Consider the following 20,178-nt stretch of genomic DNA (forward strand, 5'->3'; position numbering starts at 1 on the left):
CAACCAATCTCGACTTCTTAACACCTAAAGACCTTCTAGAGCATTCATAGGGAAGAATTAAGCATCAAGATCTCATTTTTGTGACTCAAGACCCCTCATTGGGTCTGAAAGGACAACTTATTTGATCAAGAGCATGCCATGATCAAGAATCACAAAGGTTGGGACCAAAAATGCCCTAAATGAAGGAGTATATAGATCTATAAGAAAAGGTGATCAAGATAGGAACTTTTTACCTCCTAAAGGTTGCTAGCAAGGTGAGAATCCCAGATCCAAACTCCATCTAAGCTCCAATGTCATTCTACCACCTTCTTTTTCTTCAAGAACACCACCAAAACACACAAATGAGCTCAAAGTGCACTCTTCTCACTTAGACTTTGCTAGAGGGATGATTTTTAGGTGGAGGCTGATAATGGTGAAGGTCTTAGGACCATAAACTTGTTTAAATATGGTCCAAACCCTAAATTTTAGAGTTTGAAACCCTCACACGTACACCCTATGTAAGCGATGTACGCCCAACATACTACGCTTTCGCATGTACGCCTTGCGTACGAAGTGTATGCCCAGCGTACTGAGCTTCGACCAAAAATTACCAAAATGCCATTATGGGCTATTTTGCAATCCATCTCATGCACAAGGGCCAAAATGCAATATTTCTTCATACATAGGGTTAAAATTGAAATTACCTCATCATCGGGATGTTATAATTTTTCTGTAAATAACTTTTAGGCGATCTCCATATAAAACTTGCCAATAATGAAGAAACAAAATTTTCCTGTATATAGCAGCAACGACAACATATATTCTCCAACTAATACCCCCCATTACGACACCAAAGCACATGAAGACCATCTCAAATGTGTCCTTCCTTGCCACCTAATCATCAGCAATAAGATAGTCAAAAACAAAGGAAGGGAATTGTAGTTAAAAGCCATAAATTAACTCAGAGTTGAAAGAATTTAAGTAGGAAGATCGAACTTAGGTTAAATCAATATCATAGCCGAATTTTAAAGAACACATCTTTTCTACCTCATTAGCATCTTGGGTTTGTAGATTATCTCCTAACTCCAACAATTGAAACTGCCCAAACGCTAGAATCTATATAACTCAAATATAAATCCAATTTCATCCAAATTTGAGCCGTAAAGTCGAAAAAATACACAATCATGAATAACCGAACACGTATCATTAAACTAGAAGTCAAAAATTAAGATCATATTACAAATCGAATTTCATCCAAGGAGTCATCCACATCTTATGTGGGTGAGGAAGAGTCAACAACGACAGGTGTGGCAGATACGGACCTGCCACCAGAACCCAAAAACCTTGTTGCCTTGCGATTTTGTTAGTGAGGGAAGCCCAACTGCCAAAGAACCAACCCCATCATCGACGATAGTTAAGCAGTGAAAGTGGAACCAAAGAATTGAAGGATGAAAATCAAAATGGAAAACCTACAAAAGAAATCGTCGGTGTCTATTGTGGCGGATATGTAATCAACGCATCTTCTATAGCGGAGGCACACACACCGATGGAGGCTGTGGCAGAGGCAGTGTAGCCGAACATTTTTAATAAAACTATATATATATATATATATATATATATATATATATATATATATATATATATATATATATATATATATATATATATATATATATATATATATATATAGAGAGAGAGAGAGAGAGGGAAGGGATCGGGTGATAACTCTTTTTTCGGTGAGGACTCGTAAGGACACCTTTAAAAAATTAAAAATATATATATACAAATCATAAAATCAAGCATAGTACTAATCAGAAAGAAAAAAAATGGAAAATTTTTTTGGATCATTAAAATTGAAGCATGGATTATTTTTATGATCCATGATTCACTTTTATGATCCAAAATATATTTTTTTTCTAATTTTTTCTCTCCGATATGGTACTATGTTCGGTATATGATTTATATTTTTTTTTCAATTTTTTTAATTTATGCTCACCAAAAAAAGAGTTTTCACCGAAACCAGAGTATATATATATATATATATATATATATATATATATATATATATATATATATATATATATATATATATATATATAGAGAGAGAGAGAGAGAGAGAGAGAGAGAGATATTTAAAAAATTAAAAATCAATAAAAAAAAGTCACATAGGGTAAATGCTAAATTTAAAACAAAATATAACTTTTTAAATCAAAAACTAAAAATTAGTTGATTACGGTAACATTATCCTAATTTTTTCATTAATTAATTCGTTTTTTTCTTTTTAAATGGTTTTTTTCAAATCTTAAATTGATTCTTTTCATGAAATGATTAAATGGAACATTTTCAGACTATAATAGTTTTTATATAATAAAGAAATTTTATATGATGGTTATTAACTTATTACTTATTTTAAAAACAAAATCTAACTTTATGGTTAACCAAATGGTTTTTGACGTAGCTATTTAAAAAATATGCTTTCTATTTTATGGAATTTCTCCAGAATGAAAATTAGAAAAAAGACAAAATTTACACTCGTCACCAGCCAAGATTCACGAGTATAAGATGTCAGATGAAATCAAGATGATGAGCACTTGGAGAGATCATTTGGTGCAAATTGCTCATCTTTCATCAGTCATCTCATCACTAATCATCAAACACAAGGTCAATGGAGAAATCCGGGTATGGCCGCGACGGAATATTCCGATCACTCCGACCACCACTAGTCATCCCAGCAAAACCCCACACATCAATGATTTCCTTCCTCTTCCGTAACGTTTCATCTTACCCAAACAAACCCGCATTAATCGACTCCGACTCCGGCGAAACCCTCACTTTCTCCGAATTCAAAACCACCGTCGCCAAGCTCTCTCACGCCTTGAACACCCAACTGGGTATCGGCAAGAACGACGTCGTCCTCATCTTCGCCCCCAACTCAATCCAATACCCCGTCTCTCTATACTCTGTCATCGCTCTCGGCGCCATCGCCACCACCGTCAACCCTCAGTACACTGTCGGCGAGCTATCGAAGCAACTCAAAGACTCCAAACCCAAACTCATCATCACTGTTCCAGAATTGTACCAAAAAGTTCAAAACTTTGGTCTTCCGATTGTGTTTTTAGGATCAGAAACTCCAAGAAAAGGATCTTTTTCATACAACGACTTAATTTCAAAATCTCCATCAGTTTCAGAACTCCCTAATGTTTCGATTCGAGGAGATGACACTGCGGCCTTATTGTACTCTTCCGGAACAACCGGTGTTAGTAAGGGTGTCGTTTTGAGCCATAGGAATTTCATCTCAGTTTCACAGATGATTACTTCCGATCAAAGATTAATGGGGGAGAAACACTACAGATACATATGTTTCTTGCCCATGTTTCATATATTTGGACTTGGGGTTATATTATATTCCCAATTACAGGAAGGAAACTCCATCGTATCAATGGGGAAATTTGATTTTGAAGGGGTATTAAAGAACGTCGAGAAATATAGAGTGACCCATTTATGGGTTGTTCCCCCAGTTATACTTGCTTTAGCTAAACACGATGTAGTGAAGAAGTTTGATCTCTCTTCTTTGAAGCAAATCGGTTCAGGTGCTGCACCTTTGGGGAAAGAATTAATGGAGGAGTGTGCCAAAAAGTTCCCACATGTTTTAATTCTTCAGGTAAACTTCCAATTCATTCGAGCTTAGTTTAATGATCTTGTTTTGTAATTGTTCGATTGTTATACACATGTGAAAATTAGTAATTATTCGATTCTTTTGCCTATTCGGGTCATGTTATTTTGGTCATGTCATGTGTTCTATCCATTTTTAAACTTAATTTAGCACATGATATTGTGATTCTTAATTTCTTATATGAATCTTGAAAATATGGCAACAAAGTCAAGTAAACAACACAAAATGGGCTTAACTGAACTTTATAAAAAGGTTGTACAATCTGCTTTTTCTTGTGGGCAATGATGTTGAGTGGCTAAAGCGTTGTAACACTCAGTCCTTTTTGTTTCTTTTTTAGATTCTGAATTCAAGAAAATAACCATTTTGCCCTCTTGAAACACAATATTTATTATGCAAAATTATTCAAGCAAGACAAACATCCCACTACAACTAAAACCATGCTATATGATTCAGAACCTCTGACTGGATCTCTCTCTTAATGAAACCATGTTGTTCGATTATGCTTCCAACTAGCTATGCTGACCGATGAAAATGACCATTTTACTCTTGAGGATAATATTTATCCATTTGATAAAGTAAAAAAAAAAACATTCATGCATAGCTATCTTGATTAACCGCTTAACCTATTAAACCCATCAAAGTCAAAATTGAAACTTCATTTTGCTTTAATTTTTCATTTTTCTTTATAAATCTTGAAAATAAGTAACAAAATCAAGAAACCCAACAGGGATATGGTATGACTGAAACAACCGGAGTTGTCTCAGTGGAAAGTCCAATCATGGGTCCACGTCACTCCGGATCAGCAGGGAGACTTATTCCAGGTGTCGAGGCTCAAATAATTAGTGTAGATACTGGAAAACCTCTTCCCATTAATCAAATGGGTGAAATATGGGTTCGAGGAGCTAATATGATGCAAGGTACGTTTAATTTAATTATATATTAAATATTAAATATATTTCACGATGATTTTTATTTTTTAGTAATATATATAATCTTGATTTTCAGGTTATTTAAATAATGCACAGGCTACAAAGCTGACGATAGATAAACAGGGTTTTGTGCATACGGGGGATCTTGGGTATTTTGATGATGATGGTCAACTATTTGTGGTTGACCGAATTAAAGAACTCATTAAGTACAAGGGTTTTCAGGTAAAAAAATGTAATATTTATTTTTTTGAAAAAAAAAAAAGATTATTTAATCTTGGATTTATGTTTCATATTTTTAAGGTTGCTCCAGCAGAGCTTGAAGCAGTTCTGCTTTCGCATTCTGAAATATTGGATGCTGCTGTTATTCCGTAAGCCAAAAAGACAATCTTTTCAGAATTTTTATGCATATTTACAATTTTAAATAGTAATGTGGTTTACCATTTTTACCAATATGAATAATATATTTTATTTCTTACCCATAATAGCAATATTTGAACATTGATTTGTCAATAGTATTGCCACATAAGCAAAAAAAAAAATCAAATGGTAAAAAGTTAGTAGTTTTCCATGTTAAAAATTGCTTTATTGGGTTAAAACCGTAAGTAAGTGTACTTACTATTATGGGTAAAAATTGAAGTATATTGCTAATATCAATAAAAATGGTTAAAGTAAATTGCTATTTTTTTTTTACAATTTGATATTTTTTAAATCTGTTTTTATGATGTAATCGGTTTAAAATTCTGTCTGGAAGGTTTCCTGATGCGGAAGCTGGTGAGGTCCCGATTGCATTTGTGGTCCGGTCTCCAAACAGTTCATTGACCGAAGAAGATGTTAAGAAATTTATCGCTAAAGAGGTAAAGATTTGTGATATTTTATATTATTATTAAAAAAAAAAAAAACAATACTTATTGGAATATAATTGATACAGGTTGCACCTTATAAAAGATTGAAGAGAGTGACATTTGTAAACAGTGTGCCAAAATCGGCTTCAGGAAAACTGCTAAGGCGGGAACTTATTGAAAAAGTTCGAGCCAAAATGTAATATTTTAGAGAATTAGAATATTTGGAATGATTTATGTATGATGGAAGGTGTAGATTGTTTTGGATTTGTTTTTTTTTTAATATCCGTGGAAGGGTTGTTAAAGTTTGATAAACGTTTGTAAACAGTCTTTAGTTTTGCAAGTTGAAATTTTCTTGGACCTTGGTCGAAGAAAAGTTGAAACTACACCATTTTGCAGTTTTCTCAATGAATTATGAGGCTTTCAATAAATGTTTAGAACCATAAGTTGATATATATTTGATAAACGTAAATGGTAGCGTTTGTTATTTGTAGAAAACTCGGAACCAAAATAGATATCTAGCTTTAAAAGAAATAGAAAATCATAACATTAAACATGTTCATGATAAAAGTATAGAAAAAAAGGTTTAATGACATTTAAGGATGACGAACTTTTGTTTTTGTTTTTGTTAACATTTAGTTGTTTTTTTTTTTTTTGTACACTTTTTACAATTTAACTTGTATTTGATTTTCAAACAAGATGATTATGACCGGTACATAATTTACCATTATCCTTGTTTTTAGTGTTCAATTTTCATGATTTTGCCAACATGAGTTTTCTGAGTTCTTGGATATAAGTTCTTTTTGAAGAATCGATTCTTGAATGAGTTCTTGTTTATGAGGAATATAATAACAAATCTCGTTTCCAATGAACCACTCATAAAACCCCTTCTCATCCGAAAAACATGAGTTCTTGTTTCTGATATATTCAATAACATGAGTTCAGAAAAAACTCTTTTAGTTCTTGTTTCTGATGAACCAACCACAAAAACCCTTTCAACAAAACCCTTTAGATCTCGTTTGCGATGAACTCGAGAACATCTCCTTCTAAAATCATTTGAACCGAAAAGCATGTTCTTGAAATCGATTTGCGGATCTTAATTTCTTGTGTTCATGCATGTCTTAAGTTCCTGAAATCATTTGAACCCAAAATCATTTTTAATAAAATTTTCCAAAATTTGTTTTCATGAAAATTTCCAAAAAAAATCTAATATGATGTGCCAAGAACTAGTCGGAAAACTCATGTTGACAGGACACTCGCCGGAGAGATGATCGGGGAGTTGCCGGAAAACAGTCGATGATGATTTTTTCGAACACCATAAACAAGTTCAACAGTGAAAAAAAAAGTTTGTTACTCTCATAAATCATTATCTCAAAAAACAAAAATATAAACACTAAAAAGAACAAATGTTTGTCATAGTAAATGGTTTGAGAGTGATTAATTAACTAACTAAAATCCATTTTCATTCGCAATGTATGATACAACAAAGCATCTATTTCAAAGCTGTTTACATTCTAACAAATGCCATAAATTAAAACAATTTTAATTAAATTTTAAATTGTTCTTAACAAAATAAAGAAAAATTGCCACACCACCCAAAGTCAATATCTTTCTTTCTAAAATCAAATACTATCTCTTCAAACTATACAATTTAATAGAAGGTGAAACATTAATAAGAGAATAAAAGCACAAAGCAACGAGATAGAAACCCCAAATGATACCAAAGCCTAATGCCCTAACATAGTAACATAAGTAAATGAACGGGATTTTACGAAAAAGGCAAGGACCTAACCGGGCCGGGCAAGGCCTTTCTTTGAGAGTCCAAGTTCCATTTTGTTCAAATTCATCTATCTCACTTTTCATCAATGTTTTAAAAACCGGTTTTTTAGTTGAACCAACCGGTTTTTTAGTTGAACCGGTATGGTGACCGGTTTTCGGTTTAACCGGTTCGACCGCCGAGTGAACCGGTTTCTATATTTTTCATGTTTTTTTTTATTTTCCTACACATACATACATATATAAATTATGAATTTGATGTTTACAAGTTCAAACATTAAAAAACACATAAAAATAAATTGTAAATGAATCAAATACATTAAAATAAAACATAATCATAAGTTTTAGGGTTTTACATCAATCGATATACGCTAAAAAGAAAATAAAATATAATACTGAAACGAAATATAGTTTTAGATAAATACAACCACATCAAAAAACTTTATAACATTTAACATATGTTTTTATTTATAGAAAACTAAATATATTTAAGAAAAAAAATACCAAAGTTTATTATGTAAATAATTATTTTTCATGTGTTTTTATTCGGATTAACCGGTTTATTTTGACCGGTTCAACCGGGTTTTTCTAAAAACCGGCCGGTTCAATCCGGTTCAGAAATCAATGTAAAACCGGTGATAGTTGAACCGTTCCCTCCCCCGGTTCCCGGTCCAACCGGTTCGACCGGCCGGTTCAACCGGTTTTTAAAACATTGCTTTTCATAACCTCTCTCATTCTAACATTTTTTGTTGTATGGTTGAAATGCTTCAAACTCATCATGCATAGTGATGGCAATGAGATAGCATTTATAAACGTGTGTAAGTTTTAAAATAACATTTATAAACCATAATGGATAACTAGTGTAGGACAAAAAATCACATGTTTTATTGCTATAACTGGATGGACAGTCGACGTTGATGCTCCTGAAGTGTAAAAATTGCCCAAAACTCAAAGCCCAAAGGTCATTAGTATATGAATCCCAAAAGGAATTGCTGCCTCCCAGATCGACGCCTCCTATATACAACGTCGCCTTGGAGGCTGGAGGTGTTTCTCCTGTCGCCTTCTGCCACCTAGTGCCTCTGAGCGACTAAGGCGTGCTTTTTAAATCACAGATGCAAATTCCAAAGATAAAATCTAATTTATTTTGGCTGATAATGCAAATGTGAACTTCAGAATTGAAATACCATAGGTCCATTAGTGAAAGATGAACAAACACGACCTCAGCCACAACTACTATAATAGTAAGCTACATTACCGAACGTTCCCCACTTCCTGGTAAAGAGCTCAGGGTGTGCATACGTTGTCGTATACTTTCAAAAGCTCAACCTGGAAAGGAATTCAACAATGAAATGGAATCCGTGATTGCATTATATGATAGTTATGCTTTTGTATCTATTATATCTATATACAATGTGTATTTTTATTTATTAGTTATTTTAAAAATATAAGATGAATATTTTTCAAAGGAATTGTCTGTAATATTTGTAATATTTTTCTGTCATAGAAGAAACTACCTTATAGCAGTGGCATAACTTTTATTTACAAAAAGTAAAATTAAAGATAATGAATAAATAATGATTTTTTTTGTAGATGGAGTTGTCATTTAAAGATGACATAAATAAAAGTGGTTTATATCCTAATGTTTCATTCCATTCCATTCCATGAAGGAATGAAAAAGAAAAGCATTGGCTAAGGAAATGAAAGTAACAATACGGAAGGAATCGGAATAGCCCATTGCATTCCTTTGAACATTCGAATGGAATGAACCATTTCATTCCTTCCTTGATTCCAATATACCAAACACTATCATATTATATTTAGCAAATTGGAAAAAAAAGGAAAAAGAAGAAATAGTCATTAGTACTTACCATAGCCTTGGTCTTGGAATAGAATGACCCAATGAAATTGGGTTCATCCTCTCCCTTAAAACCAATCGCAGAACCTTCCAGATGTCCAGAATCATGCTCAAACCAGTCAACATTCGGTCTCCCAGTAACACCAACATCATTGGAAACATGAGTAAGTTTAATAGCTTGAATATCTGGCTAAGAGAGATGTGGTAAAAGAAATTATCTTTTTTAGACCCATGTTTGCAAATTCTCATGTTATTAGTTGCAATTATACTTTAGTTTAAAACACGTTCCATTAGTGTTTTATATCTGCTAGTAAGTCCAAGACATCATTTACACTTTTACCTATTTGAATGCTTTTCTCCGCTTTGATCTCCCTTCACCCTTTTTACACACGCCTGTAAATTTAGTGGATTTAAATTAATAATCATATACTAATAACTACATACATAAACATCAAAGATTATAATATTATATTTTATCGATGAGCGGTCTAACACATCGGGGACTGCAAGGGTCTTAAATATATTTCTTTTGGTCAACTGGTTCCACATCACCCTTTATAAAAGAACAAAATGAACCATTAGTGAACATATGATTTCATCGGACGAGGGATCAAAGATATTGTGAACTATACAAGTATGGATCCTTAGTACTTTGTAACTTGTTGATACAAGATCCAAAAACATAAATTTTTAGATAATGTTTCACACAAAACAATAACAGGAATGCAAAAGAATGTGACCTTAAACACGTTTTATTGAATTTTTTAACAGTTTTGCGCATCTTGTCATGTGGACATAAAATCATGAGGTTATATATTCATTGTACAACTATTTAAAATCAATTGAATCAAGAACAAAAGGATGACATGAAATATGTATGAAAAACTATCATTCATTTTGCCTCCTGGAGAAGATAGAATATGATTTTTCTTTTTCTTTAAACATGTTCTATGATCTGATGCATAAAGTCAAAGATTATGGAGCTCCTTTACTATTAAGTCTAAGGAATGGCATATTCAGTAATATGTTCAGATGCATGAGTTTTTGTGGATATACATCTGTGTTAACCCTCAACAACTGTCACGGTCCTATAGAAAAAAATATCTATGAAAATAATAGAACATAACAGCCTCTTACAAACAGCAAATCAGATTGAACTTATCTATTTTTATGATAATCGATTGACAATGAAACAACAATTTTATGCACATACATACATATATGTAATAAAAACTACAAAAAAATCGATGATTTACCTTTGGTTTTTGGCGATATCTAGATAGAGAGGTAGACCTTTCCCCATCTCCGTTCTTCTGGAAAATAATCACAAAACGAATATTATGGGGATACCCAATCATTCTCTTTTGTCTTTGATGAGTACGGATACATGAAGTTGTTAACTTTAATAATGGTTTTAAAGTCTCTGTCCTTCTAAAAACGAAATAAATTGAGGTGAAACTGATTGAGAACCCAAAAGAACAAAACCAAAAGATGATGGAGTGAAGCCGGTGAGATTTACCTGGTTGATCTCTCGTGCAATTTTCCAAGGGTTTCTAAAGACCTTTGCTAGGTGGCATATCTGTACAGAAAGTAGACATAAAGCGTTCCTGTAATGATGATTATTGATAGAGGGGATATCCGTGAGAACCGGCCGGAACTGAATTGGAAAGCCTAATCGCCGGCCAGAAATCGACTTCATGTTGCAGATAATCCGACGGATGTTCTAGCTTTTGAGCGGTAGTTTGTTGGAAATCGAAGCCCTAATCGAATATAGAAGGATTTATTGGAAAATCGAAGCCGTAATTAAATAGATAATGAGTAGAATAAAATGGAGGGTGGCATGTCGCTACATCTGGTTTTTGGAATTCCATCGAGGAATCGAGAAATGGAGTAGATGAGGCGATGAATGGTGATGCGGTGGATCGATATCGTATGTGTAATTGGAAAAGGGGCGATTGGAAGTAACCTTCTTGAGATAAAGTATTAGTCGGTGAAGCGGTGGAAACCGAGTTCGATGAATAGTAACAGAGTATGAACAGTATCCAACTCGGGTACTGTTCATAAGAATGTTGGGATTTAATTAGTAGTATAATATTATTATATATGTTAAAACAAAAGTAGTTACTAATAGTAAAGTTTTAGTCTTTTAGACTTTTGACATTAAAGATTTTATTTTAAATTTTGGCATAGTTTTATATTGTTATATTTTAGCCCCAAAATTTTATCATTTTAGACTTCAACCAAATATATTCTTAAAATTTTGCCATAAACTTTTTTATTTAGACTTTAGCCACAAAACTATCTAATTTTGGCATATTTGATCCCTAAACTTTCATATGTTTGCATTTTCCACCACTTACTTTGTCGAATGACACTTTTCATCCTCTACTTTGTAAAATATCACTTTTAGACCCTCAATTTTGAACACCGACATTTTTCATCTCTTACCTTTCATATCTTCGCATTTGCAGGTTTCACATGTTTGGTCTTATGTAGAACATAAATTACAAAAATGATCCATAAACTTTCGTGTGTTCGCACCTTCCACCATTTTGTCGAATGTCACTTTCCATCCCCCACTCTATAAAATGTCACTTTTAGCCCCTCAATTTTGAACACCGACATTTTTTTATCTCTTTACCTTTCATGTCTTCGCATATTTGCAGGTTTCACATGTTTCGTCCCTGCATAGAAAACAAATTACAAGAACGATCCTTGTAATTTACATAATAGGTCCTTGTACAAAATTATATTTGCAGGAATGCTACATATGTTTAAAAAAAATACATAAATGCCCCTTCCTAATAACAAAATTTAAAAAGTGAGCTTTTGTCCCTATGTAGATAATGAATTACAGAAATGGTCCTTATGAGTTTTTTTTTCAAAAACAACCCTTGTAATTTTGTAAGCAAAACATTGACTTCCCCTCCCCCCCCCCCCCCCCCCCCCCCCCCGCCCCATGAAATGGGAAGAAGCATTTTTTAGTTTAAAATAAACGAAAATCTAAAAAAAAACAATTATTAAATAATCTAAAACATATTGTTTAATTCAAGTATGTGGTACTCCAACATAATCAGAGACAAACTATACGAAAACTATCTAGCTATTTCTTTAGCATAAACCTCTCTTCTTCGTTCTTCATCCCATTACTACGCATTGCTTTCATTTGTACTATAATTGTTTGTCAATCGAAACACATGTCAAAAATAATACGTTAGTGTCTCCTCAAACAAACTCGATTAAGAATATGCATAAATAAAACCATTACTTTTACCTTTCTAACATTGTACTTAAAACACTCGTAAAATACTTAAGAAAAATATGTTTTCTCATATTTATAACAATTTAAAATATAATGATAAAATGCAATAACCATGTTTTTGCATGACTTGACGGTAATATATTAAAAATTCACTTCAATGTATTTCAATTCCCATGCTAAGCTTCTACTTTTCTTTATTCTTAAACATTTGAAGGAGAAAGATATGTCAAAGTATAGTTGCAACATATTTGTTTACTAAGATTCAAAACTTAGTGTTTTAGAGATATTTGAAGTAGTTCGTTGCGAATTTTGGTTATTAACTCTAACTTTGCTTGTCAAACATGTATAATTGCAAAGAGAAATTAAATATACTCCTAATTTTTGTTCCTACCAATCATCATACCCATTTAAATGATGACACGTGTCACATTAAGATGCTAAAATATCATTAAATGAGAAAATCTCTTTAATTAGCTGTTTAACGGAAGAGAAGATTAGGTAAAATATTATGTCCACCAAAATAATCTAGTTTACAACATCAGTTCATGCTTTTGGTGATTTCGACAAAAAAAATAGTTTACAACTTATATTTACCTGACTTTTTATTATCAAATATGATGGAGAGAATAATGAAAGCACATAAAAGTGATTTCCAAGTGTGGGATTCCAAGACTCTTGAGGTAAATATATTGAAGGGTTATTTGAAAAAATAGCAAAGTAGTTTCATTTTACTTGTTTTTTATAAATTTATAGCACGATACTTTCATTTGGTCATGCTACAATAAATAACTTTAAAAAAGTTGTGCAATAATAGCAATGCTAACCAAACAAAAAGCAATTTTGACTATTTTAACTGATTAGAGTTTTTTTCGTTAATCATCTCATCTCATGGTTCATATTTTATTTGCAATTATTGAAATATGTACTTAATTGTAGGCTGAAGTTGAATGGGGGCACTCACTTTTTTTGCTATCACTACTAGCTCTCTTGAAGAGATAAATAATTTTGGTTAATGCATTTGCTATTAATTGCAGGCTGGGTTTTCTCCAAATTATTCCTGGTGTCTAGCTTTATTATATTATTTGTTTTAGTATCCCAACGTTATATTATTTGTTTGAATTATTTACTATAAAAAATGACAATAACTTTACTGCAATACAAGTTACAAACTATCAGAATGACCAATTTTTGTAGACTTTTCCACCATTTTGTAGACATACCTCATATGTCCACCAATATTTTTGTAAACTAGTTATGTGATGTGTTGGTGGTTTGGTAATTATGTCAAATAGAGTTAACATGTGATGTATTATGTACCTAAAATATTAAATAAACTTTAGAATAATACAAACGATTGCTTAAAAGTGATAAAAAATGTTACCTTGTGTAGATTAGATCAAGCTAGCAAAGTTTGTTTCGTGTTCAATTGATTTCTGCCGGCAATCCTGTTATATAAAAGAATAGAAATATTTTAACAAAACTACTTGATCTCAGGAGTTAAATGCAAACTTATAAAATAAATATATAACATAGATAAAAGAGTAATCACAATACCCTAAGAAAGTGAAGTTGAAAGTGATAATGAATCGGTAATGTGAAAATAATGCATAGTGATAATCATGTAATATAAAAAAACTAGAGCTCTTTTAACAAAATATAACTTACAAATACAAACTTTTGAAATAAATATGTAACATAATTAAAATAGCAATCACAATACCTTTCAAAATTGAAGTAAAAAAAGATGGTGAATCAGTAACGTGCAAAGAATGCAAAGAGGTAATGGTGAAAGAAAAGAATATAAAAATTGTAGTTTGTTGAAACAAGATGAAGTATATTGATTTATACATAATTAATTGAGAATACTTACTTACTTAGGGTGTTGAACAACCCGGTTGTTATTGTTGATAAAACTTAATCTCACAAACCAAGTTTTTGCTCATTCATCGGTAAAAAAGCATGGTTGTTAACCGGGGCCTATGAATTCAAAAAAAAAAAAAAGCCAAAAAGGGTCATCCAAAGAGTATAAAACTGTGGTCACTTATTTTAAACCGGGTCATAAATAAAAATCCTCTATTTCCCTATTAATAAAACCCATTTTTTTTCAAAACCGGGTCCTTTCTAGAGGGTCCCATGTACTTTTTTGTAGTAGTGTCAATTGGGAAATTTTGATTACCCTAAGGCTTTGTGGTATGGTCGGGAGGTGGCTACGCGTAGCACCTACGTGGCAAAGCCACCTACACGTGAACACCACCCCAGGTGTGCGTAGGTGCCTTGTGGCGTGGGTGGCATGTGATTGGTTATTTTTTTACCGTTCTTTTTCCTTTTCCTTTTCCTTTGACCGTTACCAATTAAAAATCAAACAAAACACATTTCCATTCACATCACAAACATATTTCTATTCCCTCTTTCAAACAAACATATTTCTATTCCTTTCTTCAAACACACTGTCAAACATAGATATGAATAATTTCGCGAATTAGATTTCTTCTTCTTCATCTGATGATGATGGTAGCTCTGATGAAGTTGACTTGGTGTTGCACACGTTGTTGTCCGCAGCACGCAATAGGGTGCAAAAAAGAGGCGAAAGTTCAAATACCAAGAGGAAGCATAGAATTTCGATAAATAGGAATCGTATGGCGGCACACGAGTGTCACAACTAGCATTTTAGGGCTAGGAATTTCTATCCATGTACAAATAGTTTCTTTGTGTAACTAAGTGACACTACGTGTAGTATAAATTAACTTTGGTACTATACAAGTTTATACATCCAAAATTTGTGATTCATGTCGAAACTTCCTCTTGTAAGCCCAAAATCTAACCCAATAAGCTATGTCCACTCAACTTTGGGTCTTAACCCTGACTTCTCGGTTCAAACCTCTTAATGGACCAAGACCTTCTTATTGGGCCCTTCTTGGGCCAAAAGCCCTATTTAACCTTTATATGGGCCGAGAACCCATATTTGGGCCAAAAATTCTTATTTGACATAGTTTTGGGTCGTAAGACCCTTATTGGGCCGTGAATAATTATTTCAAAGCTTAATGGGTCGAATACCTCTATTAGGAAATATTTTGGTCCGAAAACTCCTCTATTTAGTCTCATTGAGCCAAAGACCATTCTTTGGGCCCTAATGGGCCAAATATCTTTATTAGGATCTCTCACCTAAACCAAAAATCCTTATTGGGCCTAATACATTTCTTTTGGAATAGAATTGAACCGAAACTATTCTTGGGCCCAAACCATGCACAATAACCTTGTGCCAACCGAAAACACTATTGGGCCTAGGGGTTCTCGGTTACCCTTCAAAACCAAGCCTAAATATTTTTCTTCCCCCCCCCCCTAACCAATCGAATTTTTAATAAAAAAAAAGAGCAAACAAATGAGAGGGGGTTAACTTTTGGGGTGCCACCTCCATATGGTACAACATGTAACTATGCATTTATCTTGCATACTTCTATGCAAAAGCTTATTAACCACCATGCATTAACATTCTAATCTTTTCTCTCTCTCTCTCTCTCTCTCTCTTCTATAAAGATCGGTCGATCCTCCCTCTTACTCCCCACAAATCATTTCAAACTTAACTTCATTTCTCATTTCCTCTCAACTCTCAAGAACTTCTTCACCCTTTTTCTCAAAATTTCGTGAGTGTGCTAGTGTGTTAAATAATTCCTCTTCAAAGATCATTAACTTGGTAAGTCTATATTACACTCAAGTTGTTTTATTTCCATCTTGCACTAAGCTTATTCCTCAAACTACTCTATTTTCGTGCATATGTTTCTCTAGAGCCCCTTAACTTTGAAAACCATCTCAAGGAAGCAAGTTAGGCCGAAAACTTTCACCATATTCTCTTCCAAACTGAAAAAGCCCCCAAGGTGATCTTTATACCCCTATTTTTCAAGTTTTCTTTCTTTTGGGGGAGGATACAAGTCTAATCTTGTGAAAGATCTATGTATATTTGCTTGCATGTGCATGTGTTATATGATATGTGTGATGAAATGTTGTTATTACATGCATATACTCCAAAAACTCGAGATTTATCCAAGTCTTAAGTTGTTTGAAATAAGTTACCTTGTGTAACTTCTTATGGTTGGTTGTTATGTTAAAAACACTTTAAAATTCACCATGAGACAAAAAAAGTAAAAATCGACTATATTTGAATATAAAGTGAAAAATAGGTTATCTTTGGTCATCTTCGGTAAAGAGGGACCATTTTTGACAATAAAAGTAAAATTGGGTTATTCTTGATTTATGGGCCGAAATGGACTTTTTAGTAAATATGGGCCATTTTGAACACTTTTGTAAAAATGGGCCTTAAATGAATATTTTTGTAAAAATGGGCTATTTTTGACAACTTTAGTAAAAACGGGTCATTTTCGACAATTTCGGTATTATTGAGCGATTTTCGACAATTTCGGTATTATTGAGCTATTTTTGACAATTTCGACATTATTGGGCCATTTTCGACATTCTTGGTAATAATGGGCCATTATTGACATTTTGGATAATATTGGGCCACTTTTGGTATTTAGTAAAATTTGGGCCTTTATTGACATTTTTGGTAAAACTGGGCCATTATTGACATTTTAGATAATATTGGGCCACTTTTGGCATTTTAGTAAAATTTGGGCCTTTATTGACATTTTTGGTAAAATTAGGCTATATTTGACTAAAATGATAAAAATGGATTATTTTTGACACTTATTGTAAAAAGGACTACTTTTGTCACTTATAATTTATAGGTCGAAAATACACTCTAGTAACATTATTTAGTGTACATAGTATGTCTTATAGTTATAACCAGAGTTTCATGGAGGGATAGCAGGATATTGTATATAGATCTATATAGGGTTGACACACCCCCACACCTGAGTTGCTCGTTACAGCTAGACAGGCCAGTCTAGGGTGACAATTATCTTTAGAAACCGACGCCTGAAGAATGTCAAGACAGGCGCTCTCGTCATATTAGTATGGTTGTAACGACTCACATAGACAATATCAATATTATATTAAAAATTTACGCAATACATATACTCTACTCATTACGAAGTACGAAACTATGCGTCGAATATTTTGCATCTAATTTCACCACTCGGGCTTTAGGGTTTAAGACCACAATTTTTCGTATAAAAGAAAATACAGGATTTTCTGGGAATCACTCTCTATATATTTTCAAACAAGATAAACAAAGAATATGCATGCAATTATATATACATGATTTGAAATGAGACTTACAAACTATTTTTACAAGAAAATATTGGATTTTCTGGAAGTTACAAACTATTAAAAAGTTTTCTTACAAACATGCGTATGAACTCATCAACATTCTATGTTGACGCTTTTCAAAACGACTTGTATTCTCAAGAACTCACTAAGTAGGTTGGCAGCTAAGGAATTTTGATATTTGATGTATTTTTTATTTATCATACATTATGCTATTTTGGATATATTTTGTAAGCAAACACAATGATGTAAACTATGTATGTTGATATCTTTAATGTATGATGATGATGGTTGCTATGTTTCATTCATAGTCAATTGTTATGATATTACAAGATGAAGTCACCCCCCCCCCCCCGGACGTTTTCGTCGTCCCGATTTGGGGGTGTGACAACGAGCTTTTGGTACATGATTACTTTGCCCCTAATAGTTTGTACGATCAATTAAAATTTGAAGACCGATTCCGTATTATTAGAAATTTATTTTTACGTATAGCTAGAGATTTGGAAAACAATTATGAGTTTTTTCAATTGAGATGTGATACAAGAGGTAAACTTAGTACAATACAAAAATGCACAGCATCCCTTAGACAATTAGCATACGGTATAGCCGCAGATGCGTCAGATGAGTATCTGAAAATGTCTGAGAGGACCGGACGATAATGTGCTTATCTTTTTTGTGAGTATGTCATAGAGCTTTATGGTGACATATATTTGCGACATCCAACTAGAAATGATATTGAACAATTGTATGCCGCACATGAAGCTAAACATGGCTTACCAGGAATGCTTGGCAGCATTGATTGTATACACTGAGAGTGGGCAAATTGTCGCAATGCATGGCGAGGTCAATTCACACGAGGTGATCATGGTGTGCCGACTATTATACTAGAGGTCATTGCTTCACATGACCTATGGTTTTGGCATGCATTCTTTGGTATGACGGGGTCAAACAACGACCTGAATGTGCTTGGAGCCTCTTCGATAGTTAATGATATGTTGCAGGGTAAAGCACCAAACATGTCGTTCGTTGTGAATGAACATCAATATAACTATGGGTATTACCTTGGTGATGGGATATATCCAGAGTACGCTATGTTTGTCAAGTCGTACTCATTTACGGCCGATGAAAAACGAAAATTGTTCAAGTTAGCACAAGAATTGGCAAGGAAGGATGTGGAACGGGCGTTTGGGGTCCTCAAACAAAAGTGGCACATTATCAAACATCTGGCACGGTCATGGGATAAGGCAAAATTGACGAAGGTGTTGACTGCTTGTGTTATTTTACATAACATGATAATAGAAGAAGAGGGTGAGGCTATTTGTATGTATAATCCGAAAGATATTATTAACCCACTTGCAGTAATACAAGTCGGCAGCCCTACATACTTCACACGACTTTTGGAAATACAAAACAGTGAAACACATCACAATTTACGTTATGATTTGACTGGGCATATATGGCAAAGGCAATTCCATCAACACAGTGGCAATGACGACGACGAGGTTGACGATGACGATGACGACGAGGAGACGACAAGTAATATTATCTATGTTTTTTTTAGTAATTTAAGTTTTAAATTATTATGTTTTTTTAAGTAATGTAGATTTTAAATTTCTGTTTTTTAAATTAATGTAAAATATTTTTAATTAATATTTATGTTTTTATTTTTGTTTAATAGTTATTTTTTAAATTATTCTAATGTAAAAATAAAAAAAAAAATAAAAATGATGTGGAGTGGTGACCATTTCCAAGAGTTAGTGTGTTGGTAGTAGGTTGATAGTGGAGCTGACATGGCAATAAGGTGTCATCACTTTTTCGATAGGTTGGGTGTGATCATACCCCTTAGCCTAACAAGCTTATTGATTGTCGAAGAAATCTCAAAAAAACGGAAAAACTATTAATTACAAATCGGTTTTTAAATATTTTATATATTTTTTTTGAACCAACAAATGAAATATATATATATATATATATATATATATATATATATATATATATATATATATATATATATATATATATATATATAAAGAGGGACTCCCCAACAAGATGCTAAGAAAAACATACAATGAAAATTGAAACGGATGTAATGAAAACAATATGAACTACAACCCAATGAAAGGGTTTAAACACCATTCAGACCATCTAATTGTTTCCGTTTTGCCCCTGTATTTCTCCCAAGTGTATATTGTAGAAATAATAAGATCTGCCACTTTAGATGGATGCATCATTTTGTTGTTAAACACTCGTTCATTCCGTGATTTCCAAATGTTCCAAACAACTGCATAACAGATGCCTAGCAACCTCCTTTTTTTCGGACAATTACCCCAATTTGAAGAAAAATCAAGAACACCATGAATTGAGGAAAAGTTTGCATGTTGGACATTATACCATTTTAAAATCCAGTTCCATATCGTTTAAGCATGCGAGCATTGAATCAGTACATGATCCGGTGATTCCTCCTCATCACCGCATTGACAACAGGTTGTAGAATTCACATTGACCCCTCTTGTCGCTAGGGCTTCTGTAGTTTGAATCCGACCCTGTTTTGCACGCCAGATAAAAGTATTTACTTTAATCGGGACCTCTTTCACCCATTCAAATCTTCCAATGTTAACTGGAATGCAATTATCCAATTTTTTCCT

The 20,178-nt window shown here is 33.1% G+C and overlaps 3 protein-coding genes across 3 annotated transcripts; 2 read left to right on the forward strand and 1 right to left on the reverse strand.

Moving 5' to 3' along the window:
* The first annotated feature begins 2,499 nt into the window (after positions 1 to 2,499).
* Positions 2,500 to 5,806, forward strand: LOC111897689 (probable CoA ligase CCL7). The gene is made up of 6 exons (XM_023893637.3): positions 2,500 to 3,640; positions 4,380 to 4,569; positions 4,658 to 4,803; positions 4,882 to 4,949; positions 5,333 to 5,435; positions 5,510 to 5,806. The coding sequence occupies exons 1-6, from the start codon at positions 2,645 to 2,647 to the stop codon at positions 5,621 to 5,623; spliced, it is 1,617 nt and encodes a 538-aa protein (XP_023749405.1). The 5' UTR covers positions 2,500 to 2,644; the 3' UTR covers positions 5,624 to 5,806.
* Positions 5,807 to 7,982: 2,176 nt separating this feature from the next.
* On the reverse strand, positions 7,983 to 11,010 carry LOC111897756 (uncharacterized). Its single transcript, XM_042895765.2, has 5 exons — positions 10,571 to 11,010; positions 10,308 to 10,364; positions 9,392 to 9,444; positions 9,065 to 9,241; positions 7,983 to 8,522 (listed from the first exon to the last, which is right to left on the reverse strand). The coding sequence occupies exons 1-5, from the start codon at positions 10,748 to 10,750 to the stop codon at positions 8,510 to 8,512; spliced, it is 480 nt and encodes a 159-aa protein (XP_042751699.2). The 5' UTR covers positions 10,751 to 11,010; the 3' UTR covers positions 7,983 to 8,509.
* Positions 11,011 to 18,468: 7,458 nt separating this feature from the next.
* Positions 18,469 to 19,136, forward strand: LOC111897704 (uncharacterized). The gene is made up of 2 exons (XM_023893652.1): positions 18,469 to 19,069; positions 19,129 to 19,136. Exons 1-2 carry the CDS (start codon positions 18,469 to 18,471, stop codon positions 19,134 to 19,136), a joined length of 609 nt encoding a protein of 202 aa, XP_023749420.1.
* Positions 19,137 to 20,178: the final 1,042 nt, after the last annotated feature.

Source organism: Lactuca sativa, chromosome 6 (genome assembly GCF_002870075.4).
Source record: "Lactuca sativa cultivar Salinas chromosome 6, Lsat_Salinas_v11, whole genome shotgun sequence".
NCBI classification, from domain to species: Eukaryota; Viridiplantae; Streptophyta; class Magnoliopsida; order Asterales; family Asteraceae; genus Lactuca; species Lactuca sativa.

What these genes read in the sequence shown, in the direction of transcription:
- LOC111897704 (XM_023893652.1), top strand. Translation starts at nt 18,469, where the DNA reads ATGACGGGGTCAAACAACGACCTGAATGTGCTTGGAGCCTCTTCGATA.
- LOC111897689 (XM_023893637.3), top strand. Translation starts at nt 2,645, where the DNA reads ATGGAGAAATCCGGGTATGGCCGCGACGGAATATTCCGATCACTCCGA. An exon ending in AGGAGCTAATATGATGCAAG is followed by an intron (nt 4,570 to 4,657) that starts GTACGTTTAATT and finishes CTTGATTTTCAG; the next exon opens with GTTATTTAAATAATGCACAG. An exon ending in AGAAATTTATCGCTAAAGAG is followed by an intron (nt 5,436 to 5,509) that starts GTAAAGATTTGT and finishes TAATTGATACAG; the next exon opens with GTTGCACCTTATAAAAGATT.
- LOC111897756 (XM_042895765.2), bottom strand. Translation starts at nt 10,750, where the DNA reads ATGAAGTCGATTTCTGGCCGGCGATTAGGCTTTCCAATTCAGTTCCGG. An exon ending in GATATCGCCAAAAACCAAAG is followed by an intron (nt 9,445 to 10,307) that starts GTAAATCATCGA and finishes CTAAATTTACAG; the next exon opens with GCGTGTGTAAAAAGGGTGAA. An exon ending in GGAGAAAAGCATTCAAATAG is followed by an intron (nt 9,242 to 9,391) that starts GTAAAAGTGTAA and finishes CATCTCTCTTAG; the next exon opens with CCAGATATTCAAGCTATTAA.